General features: G+C 44.6%; 2 protein-coding genes across 2 annotated transcripts in view; one reads left to right on the forward strand and one right to left on the reverse strand.

The window, feature by feature from the left end:
* The window catches only part of RYR3 (ryanodine receptor 3), a 358,818-nt gene extending 340,588 nt beyond the window's left edge, over positions 1-18,230 (forward strand). Inside the window, exons 92-104 of the mRNA XM_004687571.2 lie at positions 570-656; positions 1,815-2,015; positions 5,083-5,213; positions 8,172-8,214; positions 8,648-8,775; positions 9,138-9,198; positions 9,763-9,909; positions 12,147-12,281; positions 13,325-13,481; positions 14,281-14,345; positions 14,630-14,730; positions 17,372-17,423; positions 18,110-18,230. Of these exons, the coding sequence (XP_004687628.1) occupies positions 570-656; positions 1,815-2,015; positions 5,083-5,213; positions 8,172-8,214; positions 8,648-8,775; positions 9,138-9,198; positions 9,763-9,909; positions 12,147-12,281; positions 13,325-13,481; positions 14,281-14,345; positions 14,630-14,730; positions 17,372-17,423; positions 18,110-18,205 (1,404 nt within the window). The 3' untranslated portion in view covers positions 18,206-18,230. The remainder of the gene's footprint in view (positions 1-569; positions 657-1,814; positions 2,016-5,082; positions 5,214-8,171; positions 8,215-8,647; positions 8,776-9,137; positions 9,199-9,762; positions 9,910-12,146; positions 12,282-13,324; positions 13,482-14,280; positions 14,346-14,629; positions 14,731-17,371; positions 17,424-18,109) is intronic.
* The window catches only part of AVEN (apoptosis, caspase activation inhibitor), a 165,980-nt gene continuing 162,866 nt past the window's right edge, over positions 18,218-21,331 (reverse strand). Inside the window, exons 5-6 of the mRNA XM_004687572.2 lie at positions 20,280-20,586; positions 18,218-19,574 (exon numbers count right to left, since the gene is read on the reverse strand). Coding sequence (XP_004687629.1) covers positions 19,459-19,574; positions 20,280-20,586 — 423 coding nt within the window. The 3' untranslated portion in view covers positions 18,218-19,458. The remainder of the gene's footprint in view (positions 19,575-20,279; positions 20,587-21,331) is intronic.

The raw sequence follows: 21,331 nt of genomic DNA on the forward strand, positions 1-21,331 counted from the left end.
ACAGGCATGTGCACAGACACACATGCACACAGACACACACGGAGAGACACAGACGCAGGCACATGAGCACAGATATGCACACACAGGCACATGTGCACACACAAACTTGCATACATGCAGACAAGTGTGCGTGCATACACACAGACGTGCAGACACACACAAACATGAACACACAAGAGACACAAGCGTGTGTGCAGACATGCGCACAGACACGAACACACACACACACACACACACACACGTGTAGACACAGACACGGACCACATGCACACAGAGCACATCCATAGGAGCATGTCAGTGTCTGACAGCAGCATGTTTAACACTTGGTTCCCTCTGCACTAAGTCAGAACAGGGGTCTTTTGAGCATCATTCTAAGCAATTTATTAAAAATCAACTTTTCAGGTCCACCCTGCCCCCCGCCAGATACGTCTTGAGAAGGCCAGGGAGAGTGGTTGCCAAAGAGTAACATGTAATCAGAGAAAGACCTGCCTGAACATCCACTGAGAAAAGATCTGTGGTTCTCTTTCCTTTCAGAGCTCTTCAATTTCTGTCTGTGCTTTTCTTTTCAGCATTACCTGGCCAGGAATTTCTACAACCTGAGGTTCCTTGCTCTGTTTGTAGCCTTCGCTATCAACTTCATCCTGCTCTTTTACAAGGTGATAACTCACGCAGGGGCGATTTGCTCACTATTATACTTTCCAAACTGTAACACAAGTTATGCTCTTGATTTGAACAAAAATTCTCACACACAAAGGGACACCGTCTTTAGCAAGGGGAAGAATGGAGAGACTGCCTGCTAGGGAAGCCAGTTAGGGCACTGTTTCAACCATTCAGGTTGGTTCTAGTCAGTACTTACAGACACTCTGAGTTCTCAGGTGCTACCCTCTATTCTAGGAACTATTATGAATTTCAAAATGAATAATAAAAACAGTTCTTCTTTTATGGAATAAGGTAACAGAGCCATCATATTTTGCCCATGTGTTATAAACATTATGAAGGAAGAATTAACAGGATTGGTTTCTGGATGACAGAAGAAAAGGACTAATCAAAACAATAGAAGATTGTGAACTTTTGTAAGAGGGTCTTGTACACTGCAGGCTCGTAATATATACTAGTGGAGGGAATTAATCGATGGTAGGTCCTGGATTCTTGACATAGTTCTCAACTGGCTAGTCTATCACTTGCCTCTCTCCCTTCCCATTTAAAGCCACCAATTTTTTTTAAGATTCTTTAATGCACATCAACTTTTCCACCCAACAAACTAATGGCTTTGTATTACCCATAGAAGAAAAATGGGGAGTCTCTAGAGTATGGCAAAGCTTGCATTTACATCTGCTAAGGTTGAGATGATTGCAGACAACATCCATCCAGAGGGAGAGAGCCAGCAGACAGTCAGCACTGCAGGGTCAGGCTGGAGAGTGTCGATTTGGGAGTCATCTGTGTAAGAGTGGCAGTTGAAGCCTTGAGTGCTAATGGCATCTCAGAAAGAATGAAAGTGGGGGGTGGGGCCCCTGCACAAGTGTGTGGTAGACACAGCGCACAGCACAGCAGAGACTCCCTCGGCAGCAGAGGGAGGAAGGCACCTCTAGCAAAATTTCCCTCATTTTTAGTTTTGGGGGCTTTTTAGTTTTGTCTCTTACAAACTACGTTTGTGTTTATTAGCAATACCTGGGATTTTTAGCAATAAGTTATCCCCAAAGCTTCACTGATGCAATGTCACTGTCTGCACAGCCTATGCTAGCTGCTTAACACATGTGGCAGGCAGTGGCAGAGGCACCTTCGGGTGTCTTAAGAGAGTATGTGTCTTGGACCAGGTCACTGAAGAACCTTTAGAAGAAGAGACAGAGGATGTTGCCAACCTGTGGAATTCCTTTAATGATGAGGAAGAGGAAGAGGCCATGGTGTTCTTCGTCCTGCAGGAGAGCACCGGCTACATGGCACCCACGCTGCGGGCCCTGGCCGTCATCCACACAGTCATCTCTCTCGTCTGTGTGGTGGGCTACTACTGCCTGAAGGTGAGTGCTGGCCGTGGAATCTGACCAGCTCTTTGAGAAGGAAACGTGTTTTGAACCCTTTGTTCACTAGGATCAGGTTCCCAGCCTGGGCGTCACCTGGGAGCTGCTTAGAACCAGACTCTTGATCAGTTTCGGCCTTTGTATCAGACGTCCAGCGTGATGTGCTCCCCAGGTGACCTGTAGCCACACTGGGGTTTGAGGAGTTTTGCTTTCAGCACCCCATCTCATGAATCATACACAGCGTTAGTGATGAGAAGATGTCCTGATCTTTTGAATCTATGTTGATATTTTTATAAGGATGCTTTTCACCTTTCAGAAATTACTGGATTTTATCAGAAGAAAACTTGAGGTGCTGTTTCATTTACCTATTGTAGTCCAAAACTTAGAAGCTTAAAATACTATTACAGCTCTGCTTCTGTGACCTGACTGGGGGCCCCTTTCTCTCCGCCCCCTCTCCCCTTTCTATATTTCCACCCCCTCCCATGCATCTCCCTTTCCATGTGTCCTCTCCACATGGTCTCTCCAGCAGGGTAGCAGGACTTCACATGTGATGGCTTGGGAAATCCCAAGAAAGCACACAGTGCAGCCGTTGGCAGCCTTCTTGAAGCTCACACCAGTCTAACTGGCAGTGCCACTTCTACTGCATTCTGTGGCTCAAGCAAGTCACTGTTACACAGGAGACTGCATAGGCCATGACTACTACATGTGGTCTTTGGCCGTGTTCAGATACAACTATAGTGACATCCATCTTCAGTCATTCTATTTTGGTCTTCCAAGTCCAGCTCTGTTTCCACTCTACCGTAATTTTTTTTTTCATTGCCTTTTTCCCTCTCAAGCAGGGAGTCTTCTTGGCTATCCACTAAGCCATCCTCTGGGAAGAGCCCAGGAAATATATTTTTATCTTCCCTTCACTTCTCCCATGAAGAAAATCCAGTGATACTGCTGGACATACCATGTTCCCTGAACCACAGTAAGGACTCCCCCGTGGTGAAAGATTCTGGAGCCAGGCTGCCTGGGCTGAACTCACAACTCTGCCACGTAACCTCCTAATTCTTGTTCTCTCATCTGTAAAAAAGAGTATTATAAGATCACCAGCCCTAGAAGTTGCTGGAAATTTTAATTAAAATGTAAAAGTTCTCAGAACAAGTGTAGTGAACACTGATGTAGCTAATGAAGATTCACTGTCCTAGAACTCACAGCTAGTGATGCCCCCAAACCAGAGACAGACTCACCCAGGGCGTACTAATGTGGAAGTTCTACTTACACAGGCACACTCTCCTCAGAGAGGAAGTGGAGACACCTCACAGCCCAGAGATCAGTACTGCTCTAAGGCTCGACACTCTTACTATCCAGAGTGCTTTCCAAGCACACAGACATTAGGCGGGGAAGTGTTATCTTGCTTCCCCTCCCACATCGTCCATTAGCTGGTAGCCGTCATTGATTCCTCACAGTGTGCCATCCCTATATTGTCTTTGTTTTCTCTGTTCCTTCATGTTTTGAAGCAAAAAGAACTAGAGGTAACTCTTCACAGATCACTTGCTAAATTCTGTCCTTTTGTCTTGGTAATAAAAAGTCTGGGGCATGTGGATGTTATAAGGTTTGAGTTAGTTCCTGGAAGAAACAGCTTGGAGATGGAGGTTTCAGAGATGAGTCCAAGTAACCAGAGTCTTCCCAGCTGAATGAGAAACCCTGCTCTGTCTGAATTAAGCTTCTTTGGCTATTTGTGTTACGAGGCAGAGAGCCTAAATAAAAACCCTCACCAGGTGAGAACCACTCTCACCGACTCTGGGTCCAGCAACTATGAATGAAAACAAAAAATACATTATACTTTGCTGCAACAAAGTATAATGTATTCTAACCAACAGAATGGAGGGAGAGTGGAAGGCTGTGGCCAGCTGATAGTAGTGTGAGACACAGTCGCAGCTGTAGAACACAGCAGGGTAGGGCAGGGCCTGCTGTTGCTGAAGTTAAGTGCCCCTCCCCCTACCCTGGTGGCTGGGGCATTAGGCCTACCACCCACCACTGGCCAGTGGGTGGCTATCTTCTACAGGCTCTCCAGCTACAAAAAACAGTGAGCCCATGTGCCCGGTTCCTCATAAAAGGCTCCCCAAAATGGCCATCCGGCTCTACCCCTAGTTGCTAGCAGCTACTCTGCTCAGGAGGTCCAGTGCACAGCACGTGTACGTGGGCACAGCACGTGTACGTGGGCACAGCAGTTGTAGCCCAAGGCATTTGTGACCTCACTCGGGTGAAGTCTGTTCAGCACATCATTCATCGTTTGGTGTGTGCTCCTCACGGTTCCTCTGACATTCTGACTTCTCGTTTCCTGGGATTTGAGTATATTCTCTGACTTTCCCAACTGAGTCCCATATTAGAAGCATGTGTGTCTAGTGATGTTTGGAGCAAGTGGATGATGCTTCTACCTTGTGCTGTGTAGCTCTCTGATCATAGGTCTTATGTCTATGCCACTGCATCGAAGGTAAAAATAGAATCACAACCTTAAGAGAACAGGGAGTAATATAGCAGGGAGCAAATGAAAACACAGAATGAAAACTTCAAACCCTAGAGCCCAGTGAATCCTTTTATTCTAGCCATCGAGCTGTTTCAGTAACCAAACTCCAAAGCCATGAGGTGAGTATGACCTGAAAGAGATCCACTGAAAGAGAATGAAAGATTTCATAGTATTCCTCTGGCTCTCTTACCTAGTCCTGAATAGTTCAATGTCCTTTCTGAAAATTAATTTAGCTCCACCCAGAGGTCTTAAAAGACCTCACACATTCAACCCTCAGACTCATCCCTACATAGTCCCACTAGGACATATAAAGGAGTCCAGTTTGTATGCCAACTGTTTAACCCAAACCTTAAAGATGAGTACAAATTAGATCAGCTCTTGGAGAAGAGGAAATGTTAGCCAAAGAGTGGGGAGTGTTGCCTGGCTTTGGAGCCACCATTAGGTACCCAAAGAATCCAGTGCCCTGAAGTTGGAAGGCTAACTGTGAGCCATGCTTGAGAAGACAGCTTTACTCAGAAAGCCTTGTCTGAGTAACCAGTGCCTTTCCACTTCTAGGTTCCTCTGGTGGTATTTAAAAGGGAAAAAGAAATTGCCAGAAAGCTGGAGTTTGATGGCCTCTACATTACTGAACAACCATCTGAAGATGACATCAAGGGGCAATGGGATCGCTTGGTAATCAACACACCGTAAGTGTCCCCCAAAGTTCCCCTCCAAAAGAAATCTCTACTGTGAACAGCATAATACCTTCTTCACCAGTCTTGGACACCAATTAATATAGACCTCCCTTGGGACTCTGGATCTTTTCTCCGTCTTTTCTCTAAGCTAACCAGTTGCCCTTCAAGCACTTTATGTAACTCTATGCACTTTATAAGGGACAGAGGCTATTATCAGGAAGCACTGGGCATATTTAATGAGGGCTGCATAGTCCAGTACAAGATGACAGAACTAAATGTGTGTTTGAGTTACACAGTGTGATTCACTGGCCTTCAGAGATGGAGCCCATGTGCTTCCCCAGAGTTCCCAGGTGAACACAACCCTTCTGAGCCTCAGTTTCCTCTCCAGTAACAGAGGGCTGAGAATACTGGTGCCTGTGGTCTGGAAGGGTTAATGAAACCATGTCACATGCTCCCCACAGCACCTAGCACTTGGTAGGCCTCGGTCATTCACTAACTTCCAAAAAAAAGCCATTACCACTAGGCAGGGTGAGGCGCTGATGCCCGTATATTCTCAATTGGGAAAAGGAGAGTCGTAAGATAAATGTGCCAAAAGAAAAGTAAAACAATAGGACTAGATATGTAAACAAAGGTGACTGTTGAACTCAGATGTGTCAGTTAAAATGGCTTATTTGGAAACAACCCTGAGTTCAGGGGGCAGAAAACTGCTCCTTTTCCAAACACAGTCACAGAGGCTCAAGTAGGCCTTTTTAAATAGTCTCTCGAAACGGAAGGCATTTCCTCTTAGGGGGAAAATAAAAGTGTGCCCATCTCCTCATGGATGGAAAACATAAGGAGATCACTGTGCCTTCTTTCTGCAGCACAGAAATTCTGGATAATGTTAATTTTTTTTTTGCAATTAATCAGTTTTCTGCAATTATTAAATGTTTCCCTGTGGTACATGGTGATGTGGCTTTCTGTTTCTAGAAATGTATCCTAAGGATAGAACAAGTACACTAACATGTCCCAACAAGGGTATCTGGAAAATATTTGAAGGTGCCTGATTGTTCCTAAGTAGGACAATGCATAAATAAGTAGATTAGCTGTTTCAAAATTTTTAGATAAAGGACCCTTTCGTGTTTTTCCCACATCAGTGGCATAACAGCACACATAGAACATGCTTTAGTTCATAATGTTAACACTTAGCTCTGTGTCCATTTTATGTATTTTCGAAGTTCACATAAATGGAACTTGTGTATCATCCTGCCATTGTGTTCGGCACTTCCTTTGGGATTCACCTCTACTGATGTGGAGCTGTATTTAGTCATTCTCAAACCTGCGGCTTTTTCTACTGGAAGACTTTATTATAGCATGTGTATCCAGTTTCTCAACAGTGAAAAAACAGTTTCCAATTGCTTGCTATTACAGTGCTACAGTGAACATTGCTTGACCTAAAGTAGAGATCTAGGAAAGGAATTTTCTAACTAGTAGGATGTGCAAATATTTGCACTGATGTGCATTTCAGCCAGCAGCGTGTGGGAGCTCCTGCTCTTCTGCCTGCTTCTCAGCACCTGCCGTTGTCAGGTGCCACTGCAGTCTCTCAGCGCCATCTTCCTGGTTCTGAAGAGACTGGGCATCTTCTATTGTTCCTGAGCATTCACTTATGCACTTCCCTTCTGAAGGTCTGTGGTCTGCCCACACTGTAAGAATATTACCAAGTTAAAAGTGGTTTCCACCTGCAAGGAGCTTACATCGCTCAGAGCAAGGTAACAGCATCTGAGAGGACTGTGCCCAGAATGGCTGTCTCAGCTTCCCTTGTGGAATATTCCACTATGACAAAAAGTGACAAGGTTGACTTCTATCTGCAGCACCCTTTGTATAAAGGACTAATGGAAAGGAGACATCAGTGTTGTCAAGGGAAGCCTGGCTTGCTTTTTGTTATTTTACCTTCTAAAGGCAGTGCAGAAAAATGTACAGAGTCAAGATAATTATTTCCATTCCCCAAAGATAAAATCTATTATCATTTTATTCTGTAACCCCAGCATTTGTTTTTGTCTTTCAGTGGCATTTGAATGCTTAAAAAAGAAATTGCTTTAACTATCCAGAAAAAAATATTTTTAAAATCATTACCATTGAAAAGCAGCAGCATTTGCTCAGAGTTGTTCTTCTGAGAGGTCTATGAGTAGGGGGCCCCTATTACCAACCTGAATGGACTTTTTAGAATACAGGGCTGTTATGTTCCACATGAGAATGAGTCAAGGAAATGAAAAGAATTATGCACCCTCGCTTCACAAGGCACTCTCCCAGAAAGGGTCATTCTGAGGAAGAGCAAAATACTCTCAATAGTTTTGGCCAACACATATCTGAAAGTGACAGTTCTTTCTTGACTTTTAACAGTAAGAAATGATTTGCAGTTGTTTGTACAAACTACCAGGCAGAAGAAAGGAGTTCTCTCTTGGGGATTAAGAATGCGATGGTACAAGGACCAAAAGGAGAACAAGATCTAATTCTCTAAGGAACTGTATAAAAGACATTGGAATAGATTGTCTGTTTAAAACAAAACCTACTAAATTTATCAAAGGCGATTCATAGACTGGAATGTCAAAATAGGGACCGATGTACATTTTCAACCATTATATGTCTAATACTGCCTGGTTACAGACACAACAGTTACCGGTGAACAAAGTTGAGTGCATGTGTTTCTCAAAGAGTTCTGTTTCTAGTTTTGCCACGGAGAGGATCAACAAGCACGCCTGCTGCTCTTCGCCCATCATCACCACAACTCCTGTCTCATAACCATAATTTTGAGCTAGAACATGCCGAGTGGCCATGCAGTTGTTTCACAAGTGAACACAAAGTAGTGGAAGCACTAAGAACTCCAAGTCTTGAATTCTTCAGTGAGCAGGGCAAAAACCAAAGATCACAAACCCAGAACACACATACTGCCAAGTTTCTTGATGGTGTTAAAAAATTTCTTCCTTTCTTTTTCAGCTCTTTTCCTAATAACTACTGGGACAAGTTTGTAAAGAGAAAGGTAAGCCTTGTCAGTTAGAATGCAGCCCGTGGTCACCAAAGAAATACTGTCCTTTTTTTAAAGCTCCCTGCTTATGAATTTGTTATTTTATAATGGGATCTCAGGACTTTCTCATACAAAGTCAGACTTGTATGAATGTAGCCTTTTGGCTTCATTCCCATTCATCGGCCTTAAACAGATGAGCTCAGTCACTGTTTTCTACACACTAGGTCCCCCCCACACACACACAAAAAAGGTAAGAGCTTGAGAAGTAATTTACACAGAATTGTTTTTATTACTTGTTCTCTCTGCACATTTTTCTCTACCTTCCCGTTGCCTTTTGAATCTTGTCTTCTATCACCCCCTTGGAGAGCCCCGGCTGGCATGGGAGCTAGGAAAAAAACTGATGGTGACATTGTGGCCCAAGCTCACCCTGTCGTCCTCTCTTGTTTAGGTGATCAACAAGTACGGGGATCTGTACGGAGCAGAGCGCATAGCTGAACTCCTGGGTTTGGACAAAAATGCCCTTGACTTTAGTCCGGTAGAAGAAACCAAAGCTGAAGCGGCCTCTCTGGTGTCATGGTACAGAGCTTAGGTGTTAAAATCCAAACTCTGGCTGACAGTTTTTCCAACCTTCTTTGGTGTGCTAGAGCCAGGAATCATGTTTATTTTCTTAGGTTCTGGTCTAGCTTAGATTTTCTTCTAGATTCTAAAATATTGGGACAGGCCTGCTTTAAAAAAAATACTTAAAGGCTAGTCTGCTTTTGTTTGATGGAGTTGAAAAAGAATGGTTAAATCACATCCTGAAATTTTAATTTTTCTCAGTCCCCTGAGCATACCTATATACTTGATAAAGCTCAGAGCCATGTTTAGATTATTAAACCCAAGAGGAAAACATTTAACTACATTTGACATAGGTTTTGAAGTTATTTGCTCCTCTTTAGGCTAAGTTCCATCGACATGAAGTATCACATCTGGAAGCTGGGAGTTGTTTTTACTGACAATGTAAGTAAAGCTCCTGGAAAAATAAGGTTCTCTACCCCAGATTAGGGATGTCATTCGATGCCACAGGGAAACAAGCTACAGAGGATGCCCAGAAAGGTTCAGGGGTGATCCCTCCCCGGTGACCTATGGGTTAAGTCTTACATTATCATCACAACGGCCTGAGTTCCATCCCTGGTAAGGGAGCTGACCCAATGGTGCAGCAGACCTCTCCTGTCTTGCCCGCTGCTCCCCTCAGCATTATCTTTTGGCACATCTGCCTGTTCTGTTCCCCACTCTGTCTCTGGTGAATCCTCTCAGCCCCTGTCTCTCTGGATATTCTACACAAAAAATAAATTTAAAGATTCAGGGATTGTCTCTCAAAGAGGCTTCAGGGACACCTCTCTTGTGTGTAAGTGTAAGGCACCTGGAGTTTGCCTTGGGCAATTACTAGACCAGTCTATAGCGCCTACAACCTAAGTACCCACTAGTCTCACCCTGTGCCCAGAGAGGAGAGAAAGGATTCTCACTAGTGCAAAAGGAGGCACAAATGCCTTAAAAGCCAGCACGTTTCTTCCCTTTCCACAGTCCTTTCTCTATCTTGCCTGGTACACCACCATGTCGATCCTGGGTCACTACAACAACTTCTTCTTTGCCGCTCATCTGCTGGATATTGCCATGGGCTTCAAGACACTGAGGACCATTCTGTCGTCTGTAACTCATAATGGCAAACAGGTAATAGTTTGATACTGATGAGGAGCCATGGCAGGCAGTCCACTCGGGCGTGACAAGGTGGTCTGTGTCCTTCTTGTGAGTAAAGGGGAAAAAGATGTCTGAGCTAATTTTTTTTTTTTTTTTCAAAATTGCACCTCAAGAGGTACAAGACCCTGATTCACAAACTCCTAAGATTTGGATCAGCCAGGGAAGGTGGGAGGACAGGCAGGGACGGCCAGGTCACAACACTTTGGGGAGCTTTTGGCACTCTCCTCTTCCTGCATGGATCTGATACACTCCCTGAGGCTTGTATGTCCAGCTTGGTAAAGCCATTATGAAAAATAGTATGGAATTTCCTCAAAAATTAAATATACAACTGCTGTGTTGAGCAATCCCACTTCTGGGTGTAGAGATAAAAGAAATAAAATCAGTGTCTCAGAATCAGATGTCAAAAGCTATCTGTACTCCCCTGTCCTATGCAACATTTCTCCACCAGGGCATCTGTTGGTAGGTGAAGATGATTGGCATACACATATCCACTCGGGGGCTGTGACACTGGAGTACCCACTTCCAGGTGTAAGATGAACATGTTCGGGGAATCTAATGTATAACATGGAGATTATAGTTTTAAAAATTGTATTATGCACTTGAAACTTGAGTGTTCTCTCTATACAGACATGATAATGTCTGTGAGGTAATGCATATAACTCACTTGTGTGGAGATCATTTTATAATCTATATAATCTTATTTTTTTAAAAAGATGTATCTCACATGGATTTCAACCAAGAACAATAAGCAAGTCAGGTGTTCTCAAGTGACAGGTTCTGGGTCATCAAGTACATGAGTGGCCTATTTCTTTCTAGGAGAAAGGTGTCGTGTCTGTCTTAGGAAGCTCACCCCCGAAGGCTGGTTCCCAAAGTGTGGGGTGCCACTTCTGCAGCTGTTCTCTTTTCCCCCTTACTCTACATACTGAAACTTCAAATTGTACTGATTGGACTGAATGGCATTCCACAAAACTACCTTAAGTTTAAGCAATGAATTTCTTCTATAGACTTGCTGAATACACCCAGGCAAGAATGTAAAAAAAAAAAAAAAAAAGTAGTGTCCAGGTTGTGACAGACTCACATCTACCTTGTAAGGTAGCTGTTAAGTGTCCTGGCCAAGCTCACACTGCTGGTAAGTAGCAGATCTGTACTTCAAGACCCAGGTCTTTTTTTTCTTTCTCTGAACTGCTGATTTCTGTAAGGTCTGCTGTTGAGGTTTGTTGAGTAACTAGTCCTATTCAGCACAGGACAGCTGAATATGTCTCTTCTGATCCCTAGCACACATCACCCACCCCCTTTTGTGTATCAAATTGAAGGCAAAGATTTTATCTTATCTTCATAGCTCATAGCACCTAATCTCTAGTCTAGGCCAGGTGAACAGGTCCAGCAGGGTCTGCATTTATGGTCCCTCCTACAGCTGGGGCATATAAGCACACCTATGCCCCCTTGCACGGGTCCTAGCAAATTTTCTTGGTTAAGGGAAACATCACTTTGTTCTACCAACAAGCCTACACATTGAAAGCTGTGACAATTACCCAGTTCATGGTTACTTATGAAATAGTACAATGCAGCAATGTAGGAACCTCCACTGGTCCAAAGAGTTGTTTCTTTAGAAAAAGCAAGATGAGAGTACACGCTGCCTTGAGAGACTCAGGTAATGACTATTTGTTCACAAAATAAAACAAGGAGACAGCCTTCCTCATAGCACCTTCACTATTCAATCTCTACATCCCTGAGTCGGTCACACAGCCCAGTGCAACACCCAGGGGTTCATCCACTTGGGCCATAACTAAACACTGCACACTGGATGACTTAGCAGGAATGTTGTTTTCTCAGTTTCAGAGGCTGGAAGTTCCAGATGAAAGTACAACTAGATGTGGTTTCCCTATGGCCAGACCCTGGTGGCCACCCTCCTGCTTCCTCTCCCTCTGTCCCTTGGCACATGCAGCTTTCTGGTGCCATGTCCTAATCTCTCATTTAATTACCTCTTTCAGGACCCTATCTCCAAGTTCAGTTCACATTTTTAGGTACTAGGGAGTTAGGGGTTCAACATGAATAAGGGGGGGCACAATTTAGCCCAGAGCACCTCATTTCTACCTGTAGGCTTCCTTTTTTTCTCCATGCTCCACTTCCCCGTTTCCCTGGGAATCACTCATGAACCTTACAAGGCAGAGAAGACCCATTTCCTGTCCTCCTCTCTCCCCTCCTCCCAGTTGGTCCTGACAGTTGGCCTCTTGGCCGTGGTGGTTTATCTCTACACTGTGGTGGCTTTCAACTTCTTCCGCAAGTTCTACAACAAAAGTGAAGATGATGATGAGCCTGACATGAAGTGCGATGACATGATGACGGTGAGCACCCTTGGGGCTGCCCTGCACCCCTCACAGGGAAATGGGGGCTGGAGGACCTGAGTGAGAGCACTAGAGTCAAGAAGAGCAGAGGAGAAGTCTGTCTCACATAAAGTATGTGTCCCTCTATAAGGAAGTGATGGAAATAGGTTTTCAGCAAGGGGTCTAAGCCTGTCAGAAAGAAAACCTACCTCAGAGTGATCATCACTCACCAGCATTAATTACCCATAACTGACTGGATGGATGGTCAAGATTTGATTGCCTGTCTCTAAGAACTAACAACAGAGTCCCATGAGTTTAGAGACTGTTCTTCTAGGACAGTTATCTTTGTCTACAACAGGGTCCTGCGGCTAGATGGGGGTCCTGTCAGACTAGATCCCAAAGGGGTCAGAGCACAGGATGACCAGCTCAGCTGTGCTGTCACAATGCACCACCAGCGCCCAGCGTGTGGTAGTTTCTCTGGAAAACAGGTTAACACTTCTTGTCAAAATGCCCTCAATATGCTTCCAGCGCTCCCACAACACAGCGATAGCCCCTGCTGTCACCAGAACCTGAGTTCATGCTGCCCCAACTTTCCAGCTACCCATCATTAAGACTGCCCTTCTCGCTGAACCTATACCGCCAGTCAGGAGGCAAGGTGGAGGATGCCTTGCCCAGGTGCCTGTCTCCATCACACCTTAGCAGCCCTCCCAGCTCTACTGGGCCTTTCCCCAAAGGCTGCACACCGGCCTGAAGCCCAGCCTGGCACATGCTATACATACCAGGACCTATAGGCCTTCTAAATTTAAACTCCAATGAACTCCATTAACAATACTAAATAGCTCAAAGCTACTTTTTCTTTAAAGGAGTAGATAAGATCTTTTCAAGGCTAAATGTAACAAGCTTTCCATCTTTGTAGATACTAAAGGAACTAGTGCGGGTACTGGGGAGACGCCAGCAGCATGAATGCTGTGGCACTGAAGAGCCACCTTCTCCTCGCTCAGGGCTGCTCTAAGACAGGAGTGACTGTCTTGCTAAAACCAAAACTGCAACTTTTCCTTCTCCAGTGTTACCTATTCCACATGTACGTGGGAGTGAGAGCTGGGGGCGGTATCGGTGACGAAATCGAAGACCCTGCTGGGGATCCTTATGAGATGTACCGGATTGTCTTTGACATCACTTTCTTCTTCTTCGTCATTGTCATCTTGTTGGCCATCATTCAAGGTAAGGTTGCCCGTCGTGTTGAGTATGAACCTGGCTCAAGCTTTCTTCATCTCCCTGCAGCTACCACAACTTTTTATAAAGACATTTAAGTAGAAAGCCAAGGATCTGTCCAGGCACTGCTACAGAAAAACTGCAAATCCTTTCAGGGACCCTGCCCCTCCCCTCCCCCACTGTGAATTCATCATTCCCTATGCTTCCTAGATGCCTCCTTCATGAGTGCTGCCACCTTCTCCCCAGTCTCAGATGCCCACCCTGACCATCTCTAAGACCATGCTGTAGGAGAGAGCAGTGAGGGGCTGTGACAGGACTTCTCTTCCTTTGGAAAGAGGGGGCAGTGATACTCTAGTCAACAGCTCATCAGGAAGTGGCGAAAGGTAGTGATGAGTTCTCAGGTCACGCTGACTTGGTGTGCCCAGGGATGTGAGGTGTTGAGGGTTAATAGGGGTCTTTCAAAAGAAATGGACCCCTCAGCGGTGTAACGGTCAAAGAGACTTCACAGAAGAGAAGCAGAGGAGGAGGAATGTGAAAGCCCCAAGAAGAGCATTTCAAGGGGGGAGTACCTAGCAGTGAACACTGCAGAGAGGTGGGTTAAAAGCAGCAGAGAGACACAATTAACCAGGATGTAGCATTTGAAAACACGGGTTGGTTTTTCCCCTGATTTTGCTTCAATCATTTGGGCTTAATAACTTTTTTTTTTAACCAAACTGTTTTTTTGCTATGTCTTCAATCATTCCTCTACCCTGAACCACTAAACAGATTCTTCAGAGCCCTTTTTCTGTCTCTGTTTTTAAAATTCCAGGCCTTATCATTGATGCTTTTGGAGAACTGAGGGACCAACAGGAACAAGTACGAGAAGATATGGAGGTAAAGTCCTCCTAATTCCAAGTCTACTTTTGTGTGATACCCAATGGATTTTTAAAATATAGTCTCAGCTATTACTTAGACCAGTCCTGGGCAAAATTACCAACAAAGTGTGTTTCCCACGGTTCTCTGCTAAGCCAAAGGTTAGGCATGTGGCACCATGGAGTTAAGGCCCCGTAGTCAAAATCATTAAAGAGATTTTGCAAGTGTCTCAATTCAATAAGATCACATTCCCTTTTGCTCCCAACCTGTCAGGTCATGCCTTTGATGTCTGTTATCTTTCTTAGACGAAATGTTTCATCTGTGGGATTGGCAATGACTACTTTGACACAACCCCTCATGGTTTTGAGACACATACATTACAAGAGCACAACTTAGCCAACTACTTGTGAGTACTTTGGTTTTTATGCCTTAAAATATCATTTTTTCACTAATGTAATGTTGCTTTACAACACTCTAGGTTCCAGGTGTTCAGTGTCTCACCTCAGTGACTGTATCACACTCTGCCTGCTCACCAACACTGCTGCCTCTATCTCTAAGGGACTATTTTTGTTTTGTTCATTCATTTGCTTCGTTTCTTTATATTTCAGAAATGAACCCATTAGTATTTATTTTTCTCCTGACTCATTTCACTTAGCATAATTCCCTCAAGATCTGCCCATCTTTTTTCCAGCAGAGTGGTATTCCATTGTGTGTGTGTACCACATCTTTATCCAGTCATACGGCTGTCTAGCCTCCACCCACCTGCCACTATGTAAGAGCAGTGGTGCACTAGATGGCTTCAGCCTCAACCCTGGCTGAAGGGGGTGTGTGCGGCAGGGCACCGCCACTGGGCTGCCTGTGGAGGCGCAGCCTGATGGTGCCTAGAATTCCCACACCTTGAGCTAGTGGCCCTCTGCATGGGGCCTCGATGAGTCTGCCTCACGCCCTTTAAAGGACTGGCTTCGAGTCTCCCCTTGACCTCACCATCTGCGCTCACTTCCTTTTGGTCTCACTGAGGGGGTTCCAGGGACTTAGCTCCACCATTCTGGACCACAACCTCCCACCCCCAAGAGGAAGTCTGTACCTTAGAGAGTACTTCCAGATTATTTCTTTCTTGGCAAGAGTGTACCTGTCTCTCAGGGAGGAGCTGCAGTTCTAGAGTTCATCACTTTGCTGATGCTATTTCCTCTGATTTCTCTTTAAAAAAAGTAGAGGCAGTAAAGAATGTCCAGAAGTCCCCTTTGTGCATTTATTCTGTTCTCATTTGTTCTGATGTGTTAGGACTATTTCCACTCCTAAGAAAGGACAAGCCCTCAGGGATTAAACTCTATCCTTTCTGAAGGTCACCTAACACTTTCCTGGGTTTTCCTGTCACCACACATTTCAACCCAGAACAAAGAAAAAAGACTGACCCCACTTTTACTTCCAGCAAAACTTGAAAATTGTCATCTTTCTCTCTGACCCGCCTTCTATTCAGTCACCTCCACACACTGTCACATTCACTCTCAGGTGGCCTGAGGATTCCATGCACAATGTTCATAGCTGTCCTGGCCTAATAATACATAACTCCACCCAAGTGGGACAATTTTGGATGTGTGTCTTTTCACACTGCTGAATCCAGCAGCTAACTGCTTGGCTCCCAGGAGGTAAATAATAAACACTGCACTTTTTCAAAGCTAGGCCTCCTCTCAGGAATAGTTATTCAGAGCCTGTTATCTGCTATGGACTAGCTACATCACACTATTCAGATTCTGTATGCTATACGAAGTCTATAAACCAATGACTGTTTAATGGAAAACACAGGATTCTGCAACCCAGCCTAGGCCTTTCCTTCCTTTTACTTGTCAGTATCTTGACTGAGACCTGGACATATAGGACATGTTTTTAAAGTACTTATCCTTATTTAGGGTTGCAATGGGCCTAGGCTAAATTTGAATTAAAAGCCTCTTGCATCTTGATGGACAAGCTCAGGACGGCCATCTTTCTCTAAAAGGCAAGCAGGTGACCCTGTTTCAGGACCAGAGGAGGAGAAGAGAAAGGGCAGCATTGGTTTTCTGGGTTGGGACCCATCTGCCTCTTCCATGGGCTGCTGCTTACAATACTTCACTATTTTTGCCCCCTCTAGTAGTAAGCTTGAAGGGGGAGAACCCATTTTGTTCATTGTTCAAATCCTCCCTAAAAATGCTGCTTTGTCAACTGACTAAATGTGCTGGGCAAGGAATAACATTATATATGCCCAGGTCTCAGTCAAGATACCAACAAGTAAAAGGAAAGAGGGAAACTAGGATTTATAGACGCTCCCGGGGGCGAGATACCTGAGGCTATGGACATAAGAATATCCCTACAGAACTCAAACCTGGAATCAGGCTCCCCCCACCCTAGCAGGGAGGTTAGCTCTGCCTTCTCCTTACCACCAGCAGCCGGGCCTCATCAGTCCCGGAGAGAGGGAACGGGACAGTCCTTTGGAAGACATGATTCTGCCATTCTATCACACAAGCTGGGGTCTTCCAGTCCAACACATTCAAAACTCACATCGTGGGTAGATCAAGTAAAACTTACACAGGCATAGCTTTCTATACTAGAAGCAAAACTTTACTTCTGGGACAATTTAAATAGGCTTCACCCTTCTCATGACATATCCTTGAGACAGGCAATTTCCATTCACTTGTCATCTGCATCCTTTATCATATAAATAAACTGGAAAATGTGTTTAAAAAAATCGAAAGTTGGTCTAATAAATGATATATTTTAGTTATTATTTTATGTTAAGATTTTTAAAGACAACAAATGGTGGCCAAAATGTATCCTCTCACATAGGATCTTAGCTCATGGTTGGGGTGGGGTATAAAAAGTATCTTCACAAAAAGACAAATGTGTTGAAAGTAATGACTAAAAAATGGTTTTTAATCCTTGTGCCACATTCCTTCAGTGCTGGAAAGCACAATAGCATGATGAGAAATATTTCTATTTCACTTGATCAAGTAAATGCATTTAGGTTTCCTAACCAAAGTATTTCATTTTTTTCCTCATCTTTTTCTTTGTTCTAGGTTTTTTCTGATGTATTTGATCAATAAAGATGAAACAGAGCACACAGGCCAGGTGAGAAAATGCATTATCTGTAAGAATAACACCCCTATTTTAGAGTGCCCCTTTTCCTGGAGACCAGTAGGGTAGGCTCTGAAATAAATGACCTACTGGGCTCTTCCTTGTATTTTCCCTCATCTCTTAAAGTGCCCGCAACTGCTTCAGAAGCCCTTCTGGTTATCCTCCTCAACAAACACTGACATTTTCTAAACACTTATGGTTATTGTTTCAGAGTAGAATAGGTGGAGGTGGGGAGAACATTCCAGAGAAAAAGACAATAAGAAACTGAGTGGGTGACTGTAACAAGAGCAGGCACAGCAGAGTAAAGCAGTGTGACAGACAGTGTCAGGAAAACGACCTTCTGTGTGGGTGACACAAATGGTGTGAATGACAGTTGTGTCAAAAGGATCCTGTGACTATGTATGCAAAAGGAATCTGAACAAGAAGTGAAAAGGTAGGGTGTGATCTGGCCTTAGCCCGCTGCCCCAGCTAGTGTGAAATGTTCTTCCAATTTCTGCCTTCTAGCAACTTCAGATGAAGTGGGATGAACCTGCTGTGAAGTCTTTCAGTATTTTGGGGGTGATCACTCAGTCGTAGGCAGGTACAGAGCTACACGGGCATGTCTATGGACGACAGTGAGGACACACTGGCTTTAGCTTACACCTGTTTAAAAAAAATACCCTTTGTTCACCCAATGACAGGAATCTTACGTCTGGAAGATGTACCAAGAGAGGTGCTGGGATTTCTTTCCGGCTGGTGACTGCTTTCGCAAACAATATGAAGATCAGCTTGGGTAAATCTGAAAGTGAGGCTACAGCTCTGGATGGTCACCTTCAGGCAAGATGACATCCTCCATTTAGGGGCCTGCAACACATCTGAAATGTGGCATTTTCTAAATGCCTCCCTTACAAGAAAGTATGTGTTAAAATCTGTGCTATTTTGGAGTTTGATTTAGCTTTTATGTACCTAATGGATGTATACTGTGGGAGATAACCTGTCAAAAAACCTCGTGTGGGAGGGGTAAGGACAGCAGAGACTCTCGGAGTCACTAGTTGAATGCCTTCCAGTGGTCCAGTTCTAACTAAGTGGCAGGGAGAGCATCATTGAGAAAAAGGGAGAAGTATGAAGTCTTCAACACTAATGTCACATGACAGTTTCGCGCTAGTGACTCATGGTCTGAACTACAAAAGCTCATTTTAACTGCAGTCTAATTTTTCCCATGGTACTTGCTAGTGAATGTATCCAGAATCAGCTTGAAAAGCTTTAAGCAGTTAAAGACATAGAAAAAAAACCACCACTTTGTCGACACTGAAATATCAAGTAAGTGCCTTAAAAATCTCTTTAGATATAGCTATGCAAGTTTTTTATGTTTATGTTCCAGACGGTTCCATTAACTAGTTGTGTTGCTCCTCTGTCTTTATGAAATTGCACTTGGAGGTGACTCAGACAATTTTTTTCAGTAACAGCTTGTCAACTGCTGTTATTAGAAGAAAAGTACTGTACTGAAATTTCAGAAACTCTCAATCTTATGCCAAATCGAGTAATGCTTTATGGTCCCCTGTAAGTAGTGGAGCTGCTTTGGTGAATCTCCTTAAATAAAATGAAGTGCCCACTGCAATAAAGTCATACAAACCAGTCTGTGCGTTGGCCTCGTAACGTGCCTCTTGGCGTTGCCTCCACACTGCAACTGCCTGGGAAAGGGACATGGGACAAAAAGCCCTGGGACCCGCCCAGAAAGAAGAAACATTGACAGGCCAGTTACTCAGCCAAAGGACTACCTTGTGGGCTGTTTCTGTTCTCTTCCATGGCACTTGCTACGCTAGAATCAAGAGGAAGAGGCAGGAAACAAGAGCTTCATCCCCCGCCCTGGTGCCCTTGAGGAATCTACTAAATTACCAAGCCAGAGAACAAGTGCAATGAGCCTCTTCACTGTATTATGTCAGGTGTTGAGAGACACAGAGGTAGGCGCAGGGGTGCCGTCAGCCAGCTGTTCGTGGACAGCCCTTACTTACAAGGCAACCAGGATTTGCTTCAGGCACTTTTTTGTTTTTTAGGCAATCATGCTGTCCAACCAGTCTTCAAGCTCTTCCTCTGTGACATTTTTTGATGTACTTGGGTGCTCTGATTCCACTTTCTTTTCTTCCATCACAGACGGTTTTGTGGGAACTAGCAAAAATAAAAGCAATGTTAACAAGTTCCTCTCAGTCCTAAAACTGCGCTTTCCTGGGGTCTGTTCTATGATATAATTTAATTACAACTCCTCTTACAAAGGGTAATATTCTATTACTGCTCCTGCTCCCTGAAGGATAATACCATATCTAAAGAAATTAATAAATGAGGTCAAGAGCCACTCTTCTATTTAACCTTGAATTTAGAATTTACAATTCACTCATTTTTTGTTTTAAAGACCCACCACTGGGTTTCTTTGGACTGTTGTGGTGTGGAATGGGATGTCACCGGGGGCCCCTCCCTACCACACAGGCCACCATCTCACAGAACAGGCACAAATGATTCTTTAAAAAAATAAATCGAACTAGCCAGAAGGATGGAGAGCTGGCGACCAGACCCGTTCGGTCGATTAAAAGGTCTGCCGCTGCACAGCTGAGGTCCAACAAGGGCTCTCGGCCTGCTGTAGCCCTCACTCAAACAGTGCAATCAAGCAGCAACCCAGAGCTCCAAATATTGAGCACGAGGAATCTTGTCAGAAAGGTCAGCCCAGGGGGAAGCAGAAATGTGAGCCCAGAAATAGATGTCGGTGGCTAACGCCGGATCAATGTCAGACACTGAGGGGGATGTGTGAGGGTATAACAGAGAGGGCTGTTCTCTCACAGACACCAGAACCCAGACTCCAATAAGGAACAGCAGCCATACCCTCTTCTTCTTGGGCCAGCTCCTCATCTTTCTCAGATTCCAGATCCAGAGGTGTCTGAGCCGGTAAGACGTTCTCTCCCTCTTTTACAGGTGAATCCAAATTAAGCAAGAGATCTAATTCTTCTTCCAAATGGTCTGCTACTGGCGGCAGCAGGGGAGCAGGTTTCTGAGCCCCCTCAGATGGCCCTGGTCTGGAGTGACCAGCAGCCCTCAGCTCAGAGACTGGCCCTTTTAACTGCATCCCTAGCCCCTTGCCCTCATCATTTCTCTTTGGTTTCACCTGAGGAAGCTCTAAAGGAAGGGTGGTCTGAAAGAGAAGCAGAATAACTCATTTAAAATGCAGGTCTTGGCACAGTGGCTTAAGCAGAAACAAAAGCAAAGGAGACATTCAATTAAGTTCACAAAGCTCCTCCTGGCAGGCTCTGCCCCAGCGCCCTTTCTTATCCATTGGAGTAACATGGATAATGATGAAAAATGATGCCCACTTCAGCTACATGCTAACTAGCTCAAAGTTGAGGCCTACAGGGCCCTGGCTTCCCATCACTGGCCTGAGACCTCAGCCCCACAGATCCATTGAACATATACAGGTGGCCCTCCCCCGCCTCAGGTTCCACAACCACGATTCACCCAGCCATGAATAGAAAATGTGTGTTCCGGAGCGAGGGCTACAATGGTTGTGTCTATACTGAGCACGTACAATAGACTAAGCTCCAGAGGGCGGGAACCACGTGTGTCGGCTCCCCCATGCCTCCAGAGCCTGGCACATAAATATATGAAATAAAATACCAGCCAGACTTTATACTTTTACATTTAGTCCTTTACATGTTTCAATGTGAAATGTAAAGGAATAGCTAAAATAAATGCTTTCCTTTTCTCTTAAAACTTTATAAAATGTGAGCCCTCCCTCGTGGCACAACAGGTTAAAGCACAGCACTACAAAGCTAGCTGCAGCTGCTTCAGCACAAACTTGATTCCCAGTCAGGAGCTGACCCACATGGCGCGGCAGACCTCTCCTGACCCGCCCGCTGCTCCCCTCAGCAGTGTACTTCGTC

The sequence above is a fragment of the Condylura cristata genome, unplaced genomic scaffold (assembly GCF_000260355.1).
Source record: "Condylura cristata isolate star-nosed mole 26May11 unplaced genomic scaffold, ConCri1.0 scaffold00023, whole genome shotgun sequence".
NCBI classification, from domain to species: Eukaryota; Metazoa; Chordata; class Mammalia; order Eulipotyphla; family Talpidae; genus Condylura; species Condylura cristata.